We start from the raw sequence: 12043 nt of genomic DNA on the forward strand, positions 1-12043 counted from the left end.
GTCCCAGTCTTTGTCCTGTTCCCGGTCTCAATCCTGGTCTCAGTTCTTGTCTGATCCCGGTCTCAGTCCCGGTCTGGTCTCGGACCTCGTTTAGTCCTGGTTTAGTCCTGGTTCAGTCCTGGTTCAGTCCTGGTTCAGTCCTGGTTCAGTCCGTATGCGGCGCAATAGTCCCGCATTCGCATTTTAAAGTCACGGAAACGCCATTTCCCATTTCCGTGACTTAAACCAGGACTAAATTAGGACTAAACCGTTTTCAGTCCTGGTCTGGTCCCGGTCTCAATCCTGGTCTTTCTGGTTTGGTTCCGGACCTGATTGAGTCCTGATTGAGTCCTTGACTTTGATTTTATTATGACTTCATTCTCGTAATATTATAACTTTATTCTCATAATATTACGACTTTATTTTAACGTCGACTTTATTCTTGTAAAATTACGACTTTTTCTGGCTTCGACTTTATTCTCATAATATTACGACTTTAATGTCGAAATGTTATGACTTTATTCTCATAGAGCCAGCATCTTTTTTTTTTTCTTTTCTGACCCTTATACTCCGTCGTAGCAAATAAAATACATACAGAGTTAAAAAAAACAAAAACAAGGGCTCTTCTCACATTTGACACATACAGTATATTATACATACTAAAATGTAAACTAAATGGGGCATTTACAGACAAGACATTCACAATAGAACCGATCTATGATGCATTTTTATGGATACATTTTCAACAGAATATTTTGAGGAAACCACACAAAGAATCAAAGTATATATTATGATTTACTCAAATTATAGAATTCATTTTCAAAAGCCAAAAACTCATAACACGTGTCTTTACTGGAGACATTTGTCACAGTGAGGACATGGACACTCCTGCTCACCCACTGCACCAGACTATGGAGCGACAGATAATACTCCCTACAACTGCACAACAACTCACCCTTATGGAACAGATAATACTCCCTACAACTGCACAACAACTCACCCTTATGGAACAGATAATACTCCCTACACCTGTACAACAACTCACGTTTATGGAACAGATAATACTCCCTACAACTGCACAACAACTCACCCTTATGGAACAGATAATACTCCTTACAACTGTACAACAACTCACCCTTATGGAACAGATAATACTCCCTACAACTGTACAACAACTCACCCTTATGGAACAGATAACCTTATGTCCTGTCAATCATCCTGTCATCTTTGCACTGTTTTCCTTGTGACCTCTTGTATATAGTTGAGATATATTTGTGCTACTGCATTTCTATGTTTTATTTTTGCTTGTGTATACACATTTATGTAATTATGCCTTATTTGACAGCAGTCTCTTGCAATTTTTGCTAGTTATTTACAATGTGTTATTACCATTTATATTTTAGTTCTTTGTTATAATAATATATTGTGATGCGTGAGCTGCTGTGTCCAGATAATTTCCCTTGTGGATTAAAAGGTCGAGCTTAAATTCCAGTGTTGATCCACCCAAACAACATGTGAAGATTTTGATGTTAATACTTATTTTTCAAAACACAATATTGTTGAAATCCCTTTAGGTTAAAAACATGGTTGCATTAAATAGTTTGTTAATAATAAACTGCAGTTGCTGAGGCTAAATCTTCCACATAAACGTAAAAAAGTTTCTCAGTTCCAGTAAAGATAATGTGAGAAATACACCCAAACAACTTGTCACATTTGACTTTAACAGTTTCTACTACTTGTGTGACTTCATTGAGTCGCCTTTGTATGCAGGACTTCCTCAATTTAAAAAACTTTACAGAAGAATCGTCTGGAGGTACGGCAGACAGAGTGAGTACTCCTGAAACAAACTATGAAATAAACTATGTAAATCAAGAATATTTCTGCTAAATATAAATGAATAGTTGTTAACTTTAAATGTCAGATCATTAATACTGTGTACAAGTTGCATTGTAGAGGTCTGTGTTCTGAAATGTCTTATATAAATGTAATATCACATAGGAGGAGTTTAAAACATCTGTACTTACAATGCTGGTGAAAAGAACTTAGAAATAAAGTGTACTTTTTCAATTATGAGATTGTCTTATTTGTAGCAGTATAGTAAACAGTGCAGTTTTCACAGCTTTTTGTTGCAAAAGTTATTTAACTGTTAATTAAATGCATAATTTTTAAAAACACAATTATTTTAATGTAACTGCGTGTGCAACTTTTAAAAAAATTACATTGATTGTTGATTGTATTTTGTTTCCATGAAATTAGATGTCTGCCGTTATGAACGTTCTCCTTGTGTACTTCCTGCTTCACAGTGAGTGGTTGATTATGAAGCAATGCAAAATTTACCTTTTAAAATAGTTTGATAGAATGATTTAATGTCAATTCTACATGTTACTGTGTGTTTAGGTGTCCACTGTAATGTCTTTAGTGTCTCTCTGCCACAACAACTGGAGGCTGTGCGTGGATCCTGTTTGACAATACCCTGCTCCTTTACAATAGACAATACGTATAGTACAAACCTGAACAGTGGATGTAGATCAGAATGGAGAGATGTCAGCAATGAACAGACAAAAATACAATTCACAAAGACCAACAACAGGAGACTTAACCCAGAAGAACTGCACCACAACAGTGTATAACATCACTGAGGACCAGGGGAAAGAAGTTTACTTTAGACTGGACTGTGGCAAACCTCTAATATGGACATTTAAAGATAAAACAATTAATATTATAGTGAATGGTCTCTGCAGCATTCATTATTTTACAATATTAGGTATGTAATTATTTGACCTTACTAAGTTTTTTCTTCCAGAAGCTCCGCCCACCCCTACACTGACTCTGCCCTCTGTGAGTGTGAGTGAGGGGCAGTCAGTGAGTGTGCAGTGCTCTGTTCCTGTCCCGTGTCTGTCTCTCCCTCCCACTCTGACATGGAGCCCTGTCCTGGGGGACATTCAGGAGACTCTGCAGGAGCAACCGGACAAGACATATGTCAAAGTGTCCACTCTCACCTTCACTGCTTCTGACTATAAGACAAGCCTGTCATGCTCTGCAGTCTACAGCAGGGGAGATGGGACTGTTTCAAGTTCTAGTGCAACAGCTCAGATCACATGTGAGTTTATTTTTCTTCATCTGCTTGAATGTTCAGCTGTTTTAAATGTCAGTCTTGTGTACTTTATCTATAAATAGTGTTAACTGTGACACAGCATTAACACATTTATGTCTCCATTTTGACAACTTTCGTGTGATTTTTAGGTGACCTCTGTCCTAAGTTCAAGGTTTTTCTGCCACAAACATAAAGGCTCTGCGAGGATCCTGTGTGACAATTCCCTGTTCATTTCAAATCCAGAACAAACATGAAACCAATTTGAACAGTGGATGTAGAGCTTTATGGCAAGATACCAATGGCAATGCACTTCCAAATACAAGACAGGAAACTGGAGATTTAACTCAGAAAAACTGCACCACAACATTTAATAACATTGGTCCACATCACAGTAAAACACATTTCTTCAGAGTGGAATGTGAAAATCCACTGAAATATACATTTAAAGAGGCAGGAGTGACCATACAAGTCATAGGTATGTATTTTCATCACATTTAAAATTATATCCAAAATCTTTGTATGTGTAAAAGGTTTGTTGATTTCAGAAGCCCCGCCCACCCCTACACTGACTCCGCCCTCTGTGAGTGTGAGTGAGGGGCAGTCAGTGAGTGTGCAGTGCTCTGTTCCTGTCCTGTGTCTGTCTCTCCCTCCCACTCTGACATGGAGCCCTGTCCTGGGGGACATTCAGGAGACTCTGCAGGAGCAACCGGACAAGACATATGTCAAAGTGTCCACTCTCACCTTCACTGCTTCTCACCTCCACCATAAGAAAAACATAACATGCTCTGCAGACTACAGCAAAGAAGACAGCTCTCTGTCACAGACGACAGTGCAGATGATTCCTTTTGTCACATGTGAGTCACGAAAACATCATAAAACTTTTGCACATCGTGAAAAATAATCTCTAGCATTGAACAATTTCCTTAATGTGCAAGGACAGCAGTTAAATAATTACATAAATAAATAATTCTAAAAATAAGTAAATTCCAGATTGTGTACTTGAAAATGCATAGGCATATAGACAAATGTTCTAGTGCTAGTTGAAGTGTAAACATTGAATCAAAGAATTAAGCTTTTTACAGTTTGGATTAAATAAAATGGTCTAAACTGCCATAGACTTATTTCACTGCTCTGCGAATATTAAAGATATTAAACATCTCTACCTTATAGATGTTTTAAAAAGCAAATGTTTCCCCTTTTTTTTATTATTTAATTGACCATGCCACAAAATATCTTTTGAAAGCCATTTTAAATCATGGTGACCATTAAATCATTGTCTCAGAGGCAAAATGGGACCTCAAGATTTAGAAAGACACTGGAAGATTGCAATTTCAGATAATAAAATAATAATAATAATAATATCGCAGAGAAAATGTATTATTGATTTAAAGAAAACATACTGTGTATAGTTATAATCTAGAACACCCATAGATCATTGTTATAATTTGGATATAGTTTGAAAATTTTAAACGAAATATTCATCCAAAATAAATAAACAAATGTGAGCAGAAATTTCTGTAAATGTCATCATTACAAAGAGTCGTCACCTCCCGATGGGTAGCTGCAGATTATATTAGTGGGCAGCAATTTTTTTTTCATTTGTACCGAAATGACCATGTGACACTGGTGAATCTTTTTTGTTCACCTATTAAGAAAATAAAATTGGAAAAGTACTGAGAAATGGAAATATACCAGCAACGGCAAAAACGGGGGCTGATTGGCAACATGAGCAATATTGAAAATAACCAATAAATAAAATATTGCTCAAACATCCACACATGACTCCAAATACAACTTTGAGAGGGTAAATGTGAAAGGGAAATTATAACTTGGTTAAAAGCTCTGAAAAGTCAATTTTGCATCATCGGTCTGATTTAAATGACATACTCACTGCTTTGATATGTCTGTAGATAAACCAAGAAACACCAGAGTGACAGTGAGTCCCTCTGGTCCTATGACAGAACACAGTAATTTGTCAGTGAGCTGCAGCAGTGATGCCAACCCAGCTGTACAGCACTACCACTGGTATAAAACTGATGGAGAAACTCACACTCTGATCGGAAACTCATCTGTTTTAAACATGAAAGCCTCCAGAGATACTACTGCTATTTTCTGTCAGGCTCAGAATGAATTTGGGATTGAGAATTCCACAACCTTTAAGATGGATATACAATGTAAGTACTTTTCTTTTCCCTCATTTAGTTGTTGTTTCATACTTACAGTTTTAAAAGTCTTGTTCTTCAGAATGTGTTTACTTAATTTGTTTTCACAGATCCACCTGAAAATACTAAAATGACAGTCACCCCTTCTGGTCCTGTGACAGAACACAGTAATATTGTGTTAAACTGCAGCAGTGACGCCAACCCAAGTGTCTTCCTCTGGTATAAAACTGATGGAAGAAACTCACACTCTGATCGGAAACTCATCTATTTTAAACATGAAAGCCTCCAGAGAAACTACTGCTATTTTCTGTCAGGCTAAAAATGAACTTGGGACTGAGAACTCTACTGTCACTGAGCTGGATGTACAGTGTATGTGTTTTTGTACAGTGTGTGTGTTTTCCCTCATTTAATATAGGTTACATTTATTTATTTTTTTGTCCATGACATGATTGTTTATTCTGTCATCTACAGTCCCTCCACAGATTGTGAGCTCTTCAAACTGCACTATAGACTCAGACCAAATGAGGTGTGTGTGTGAGACTGAGGGGAACCCCATTCCCCTGATACAGTGGAGTTTTCCAGGACTCTCTCCAAACATCTCCATCATCAGTGAGCATCTTAGGGACAAAGCTCTAAGAAGTGTCCTCACTGTTATTAAACCTCAGTGGAGAGATCCAGTCACTTTGATCTGTCACAGCAGCAACTCTATGGGATTTCACAGACAAAGATTTAATGTTCCTCCATTTAAACATGAAAATATCATTCAAGAACAAGGTTAGTTGTAGTTAAATGTGACAACACAAATATTCAATATTCAACCAACTATATTATTTTAGACTTTTATTATTTACTACTGTTACTACTACTATTATACATTTAGACACTAGTTGATGCTACTATCTTGTACAATTTAGATGACATATTTTATTTTTGCTGTATGTTCAAATACTTTTCCTTATTTGTTGTTGTTTAGAGGACGTGTTGATTCTAGTCTTCATTGCTATCAGAGTTGTGAGCCTGCTGGTGTTCCCATGTGCATTCTTGTCTATTATGAGGTAGAAAACATATTTGTAATTACAACCACATCTTCTACACCATCATTCATTTAAAATATTCATTAACAGTCAACATATGTATTTGAATGTGTATTTCAGGAGTCTCCACACTCCTCATGATCATCCCCAGCCGACAGACATGGTGATGATGGAGCAACTACCAGTGTCAAATCAGGTACAACTGTTAATATTCACTGAGAGAATGGAGGTACATGTACTTTACTTCTACAGCAGATATTTATTGATTTAGTTGAGAAAATAAGGAGAAAGTAATCTGATAAATAATAGGCAATAGATGTAAAGTATGATAAGCTTTTAATCTGTTTTTCAGGTGCAGACACTTGGCTTGGATGAGGATTATATAAACTAGGATGGAGCAAAAGTGGATATAATAGGCCAATAAAACCACTGTATTGCAAACTAACTGAGATGAGACAGATCTTTAAATTGTATACTTTATGTACTATGTTGTCTAAGTCTCAGATTAATATTTGTACTGACTTTTAATGGCCTTTCTGGATATTTACTTATATTTATATATTTGCTCTTTTCATACAGTTTCTGCAATTCTTAATTCACTGTACCTTCATTGCTACTTATGTAATCAGTAATGGACTTAATGTAGTTTGTGTGTTAACATGTGTGCTTCAGCTTGTCATATTTACAGTTTTATATAAATGCATATGTACAAGTAATTACATTGTATAAAAGTACAATAAAAGTAAAATAAATAAAAAAGTAAAATAATACGCGCGCGGAGCAGCACGTCCTGTGCGTGTAGATTTCAGAAAATAGGATCCATCCTATTTTTTGATGCTCTACACGAGCTTAGGCGCGTATCCTCGTCAAAATACACAGAGAGCATGTATCTATTGTTGTATTTGTGCATTTACCATCAGCACATTGTGCTCCCTGGGCAGTTGTGTATCATGTGAAAGAGCCCAGATCCACATAGACTGTTAATTAGTGCTTTGAAATTTACTTTTGAAATCCTTGCGTTTGCCGTGGTCAGTCTGTACAGAAGGTAAATACAAGCAGCTAAACGCGCCCAGTCAAGTTTGATTGACTTTCCCATTGAGAGACACAAGAGCCCGTACGTTCCGCTAAAGCTGCCGGTGGAGTCGCCTTCACGTTGACACGCGGCTGTGGTTTCGCGAGGTGAAGTGAGAGCAGATCGTCACTCGTTAAATTCCGACGTTTCTGAACCCCAACAGTGACGTACGTCGTTCATCACACATAATTTGAACAAATTCACGTTCAAGTTCTTGATTTACAAAAGTGTTGCGTTCAGTTCAAAGTTCACTGAAAAATGAACGTGTTCAATGAACGCGTTCTTTTGAACTCGTTCATGCACAACCCTGTTTGTGTTAAATGGCAAAGTCAAAGTCTGAATAGTTTATGTTAATAAAATATAAAAGCCATTTTGCTTGTTTTTAAAGGTGCATTGTGCAACTTCTTTGGTGGAGGGGCTGTCAAATGCTTTTCTCTAGAGCTTTGTCTGGAATGTTCCACAGTTTGGCATTAAACCTTCTGTCTTCATGAAGACCAAACCAGACCAAGCTACAGGTCGGATCTGTAGAGAGGCAACCCCACTCACAGTCAGAATGCCTGTTTTTATAAGTATGAAACTGCAAATAATTGAATAAATGTAAAATAGAGCTGTTTCATGTCACACAATTTTAGCAATGGGCTGTGTGCAATATTTATACACTGGCACTTTAACTAAACAGGGCAGCGTGCAATATTGATCAAATAATTCAACATCCTTTAGTTGACCTGTGTCTGTGTTCTTGTGACTAACCACCTCTTTATGTTTGTCTATTTGTATTATTGTATTGTCTTTCTGGGTGTATTGTTTCTACTTTGTGTATGATAACATCAACCAGTCTAGGGACAGCAGATGGAAATGAGCCTTGGACTACAATCTGATAACATATTTACATATCATGTATATGTTCATTAATGTCCCTATTTCAAATAAATAAATAAATAAACACTGTAGAACATTCTAGGCAGACCAATGACATGTCCATAGAAACAAGATGATGGAAAAAATTACTAATAAAATCAGATATTTATTTATTTATTTATTTTTATTATTAATACTCTTGTTTTACAGGAACTTCAGGTATTTACATTGACACAAGTCTTAAAGTGAATAGCCCAAATGATTCCCTTGAAGAAAATGTATTATTTATAGAATTAAATAAACATTTTACTCACAACCAGTGAGCGAATTCCAGGGTGGAATAAACAGTCATCTGTCATGAATAAGTATTTGTGTGAATACAAGGACATGTGCACTAGGCATAATCTTTGCACAAACCAATGCTATTTATTGTATCAGTTTATTATTGTAGTGAATTATTATCTATATAATAAATGAATATCATGTAAGTAATTACAAAAAGTTGAATCACAAAAATTAAAAGTTCACATGAGAACTTTCCTCTGCTTACTTATACTGCTGTGTCAAAAATATAAATATGAGAAGCACCCTTAAAATATAAACAGAATTTTGTGCTGCCTTTTGGTTAGAGACAGCTTCCTTAAATGAACCATAATTATCTTATCAAATGCAAAAAGCCCATAAAGTAAAGGAAGTAAACCTAAACATCAACTTCTACATTTGAGTGTATGTTTTAGTCAGTTTAATTTAGTTTAAATATCATTACTAAAGCATTCGATGTATCCAGCTTTACTACTAGACACTGGGTAATGCTATTATCTAGTACAATTGACATATTTTTATTATATGTTCAAATACTTTTCCTTATTTGTTGTTGTTTAGAGGACGTGTTGATTCTAGTCTTCATTGCTATCAGAGTTGTGAGCCTGCTGGTGTTCCCATGTGCATTCTTGTCCATTATGAGGTAGGAAACATATTTGTAATTACAACCACATCTTCTACACCATCATTCATTTAAAATATTCATTAACAGTCAACACATGTATTTGAATGTGTATTTCAAGAGTCTCCACACTCCTCATGATCATTTCCAGCCGACAGACATGGTGATGATGGAGCAACTACCAGTGTCAAATGAGGTACAACTGTTGGGATTCACTGAGAGAATGGAGGTACATGTACTTTACTACTGCAGCAGATATTCACTGATTTAGCTGAGAAAATAATGAAATGCAATAATGTCCACATACAGGCAATAGAAATAATGTATAATAAGCTTTTTTGTTTGTTTTTCAGGTGCAGGCAGTTGACTTTGGATGAGGTTTACACAAGCACAACAAACTAAGATGGAGAAAAAGTGGACGTAATAGGCAGATTCATCATATTGCTTTAAACTAATAGGACAGAGATGTATTTTTTTATAAACAGGAGGGCTGCTGTGTGACTAGAAGAAGCCAAGTGAATGCAAATGTTGTGCTTAACATTTGGAATGCTCTTTACATTCTGTCTGTCAAAACTTTAGGGCAACTGTACCTTTGTTACAACTTAAACATGTTATATTATAATTGTGTGAAACGTTTGTACATCCGGTTGCCATATTTACTCTTTTATATTTCAGATACAGTACAAGTATTTATAGAGCACATTTTATGAACAAGATAGTTTCCTAAGTGCCAAGTATAATAACAATAGAAAACATTTTCATCTAAATGTCAGCAGAGATGCATTTCACACAAATTAACTAATACAATTTATCAGAATAATAAAACAAAAACAAAAAAATAAAATTAAATAATAGAAGATAAAATAATTAATACAATCAAATGAATAAAAGACACAGAGACACAAAACTCATGAGGTGTTAAATGCCATAAAATAGAAGTGGGTCCAGTATTTATCCTCTCATAGAAGAATGTCAAATGATTTATTTCACTTATTAGGACAGAATATTATGATCATGACATAATAATCTTCCATAGACATTTATAATTCATTTTTTCCATGCTGAGAGGACAATGTAGTTCAGATACACCAAAATCTGCATGCAAGATGAATATCAAAATAGACTCTCCCAAATAAAAACGTGTAGAGACAAAAAGAAACCTTTGTTGGAGATAATTTCTGTGAGATATTTTAGGTTCATTCGACTAATTATAGCTGTAACCAGGGACAATTCATTTTGATCCTCCAATATGTTCTATTCACACTTACCTGGAAGACGTTTGGAAACATGCAGATGATGACTTCCGGTGTAGTTACTGACACTGAGCATGTGATAAAACCATGGATTCAGCAGCTGCGGTCTTCACAACCTGCCAGAGCTTTCCATGGGAGATGTAAGTGTAATGGCATCCTCACAGGCAGCTGGTTGTAACAGTTTTTGTTTTGTTGTTTTAATTAAGTTAGAACAATTATTATACACAAAGCAATGGGAAATTTATAGAAGGAAAATAGAAAGAATACAATGACATCTAGATGTAGAAAACTGTGCCATTTTCTCGTTTTTCTGCAGATTTTGTTAGAGTTACTATCACGAACAGAGCCCAAAGGAAGTCATCGTCTGCATGTTCCCAAATGTTTACCAGTTTTGTGGCGTAAGTGTGAATAGAGCCCATTGCAACCTGTCTTGAATTTCACAAGTCTGGTAGTGTGTAAATGAATAATGAGCTAGTAAAATGAAAAACATTTCATCCAAATACAAATGTAGTTTGTTGCTTGCTTGGTCCTCATGATAATCAAAGTGTCTAAGTGTCTTTTCTGTGTCATCTTATGTCATTATTTGATTCAAAAAAGTTAAGACAGAGACACTTGTTGTAGGCATGAAGACTAATTTGTAAAGTGATGGCATTTTTTTTTTTTATATTAGTTGAAGGACAAACAAGCTTCATGTAAGGAGTATGAGAATAAGTCTGTTATTTCCTAAAATGACGTTAAGAAATGTTAGACCATTTGTTGTTGCTAAAGTTAAATTGTCACAGTCACTTTTACTGATACAGTTGTTGCCTGACTGTGTATTGGTCACTCTGTTTGACATGAGCCTCACACCTGTTGTCCACCACCAGTGTATAAAAACTGTCTGTTCTGAGAGTTGTTGCATGTAGGCTTCAGAAAACACTCCTGTGGTCCTCACGTCTATACAGCAACCAAAAACTCATGATACCATAAACCTTAACCGTCATTTATATTTTTTATGCATATGTCAGATTCTTTAGTCCTACCAAACTGTTTGGAAAAAACATGAGCAGATATGCAGTCAGTTAACAGTTTATTCGGTGAAGTACAACATTTAAAATAAGAATTAAAATGGGTATAAAATGGATAAAAGAATCCTAAAAAATGACATAATAAAAAAATAATATTAAAAATCTGGTTCGGCTAAAATCAGAATTAAAAAATGAGTCTGGTGCTGCGGTCACTGCACTCCCGCATGCCCACAAGGTCCCCCAGATACATCCCTCTACTTAGCTCTTTTCAGGAGTTGTATCTGTCCTTGTTGGCGCGTCCCTCTGCCTGGTCCAGCTGGAATGTTCAATTAGTTCAGTCCACCCAGCCCTTCACTCCAGTATAACAAAAAATCACTGCATATAAAATAAAAATAAAAATAAAATTTAAAAAATGCTGGCGCTACGAGAATAAAGTCGTAACATTTCGACATTAAAGTTGTAATATTATGAGAATAAAGTCGTAGTCAAAATAAAGTCGTAATATTAGGAGAATATCGGCTGCTCGGAAAGTATGAACGAGTGGAGAATGAAGAATTTGGAGAATTTTGTAAAGGAGAAGAATCCGTGTATCATTCGTTCATTCGACTGAACAAGGACTGAATCAGGACTCAATCAGGTCC

The 12043-nt window shown here is 35.7% G+C and overlaps 1 protein-coding gene across 4 annotated transcripts; it reads left to right on the plus strand.

The window, feature by feature from the left end:
- Window positions 1-1658: 1658 nt before the first annotated feature.
- On the plus strand, window positions 1659-7003 carry LOC129411845 (uncharacterized). Of its 4 annotated transcripts, XR_008633461.1 has the most exons (12): window positions 1659-1806; window positions 2236-2281; window positions 2377-2710; window positions 2786-3079; window positions 3223-3548; window positions 3619-3927; window positions 4984-5247; window positions 5346-5604; window positions 5707-6009; window positions 6209-6290; window positions 6390-6465; window positions 6622-7003. XR_008633461.1 is itself a non-coding variant. In XM_055163979.1 (11 exons), the coding sequence occupies exons 7-11, from the start codon at window positions 5466-5468 to the stop codon at window positions 6658-6660; spliced, it is 639 nt and encodes a 212-aa protein (XP_055019954.1). In that variant the 5' UTR covers window positions 1663-1806; window positions 2236-2281; window positions 2377-2710; window positions 2783-3079; window positions 3223-3548; window positions 3619-3927; window positions 4984-5465; the 3' UTR covers window positions 6661-7003. The 4 variants fall into 4 exon arrangements, 3 of the variants coding, with proteins under 3 accessions (XP_055019954.1, XP_055019953.1, XP_055019955.1); XM_055163979.1 differs by having other exon boundaries at window positions 1663-1806; window positions 2783-3079; window positions 4984-5604; XM_055163978.1 differs by having other exon boundaries at window positions 1664-1806; window positions 2377-3079.
- The last annotated feature ends 5040 nt before the right edge of the window (window positions 7004-12043 follow it).

Source organism: Boleophthalmus pectinirostris, unplaced genomic scaffold (genome assembly GCF_026225935.1).
Source record: "Boleophthalmus pectinirostris isolate CB_2022bp ecotype Guang Dong unplaced genomic scaffold, ASM2622593v1 HiC_scaffold_6, whole genome shotgun sequence".
NCBI lineage: Eukaryota > Metazoa > Chordata > Actinopteri > Gobiiformes > Gobiidae > Boleophthalmus > Boleophthalmus pectinirostris.

Bases quoted from the DNA above. Each gene is read 5' to 3' on its own strand.
- LOC129411845 (XM_055163979.1), top strand. From the start codon at position 5,466: ATGGAAGAAACTCACACTCTGATCGGAAACTCATCTATTTTAAACATG. The intron at 6,010-6,208 runs GTTAGTTGTAGT...GTTGTTGTTTAG, and splicing joins AAATATCATTCAAGAACAAG to AGGACGTGTTGATTCTAGTC. The intron at 6,466-6,621 runs GTACAACTGTTA...TCTGTTTTTCAG, and splicing joins AACTACCAGTGTCAAATCAG to GTGCAGACACTTGGCTTGGA.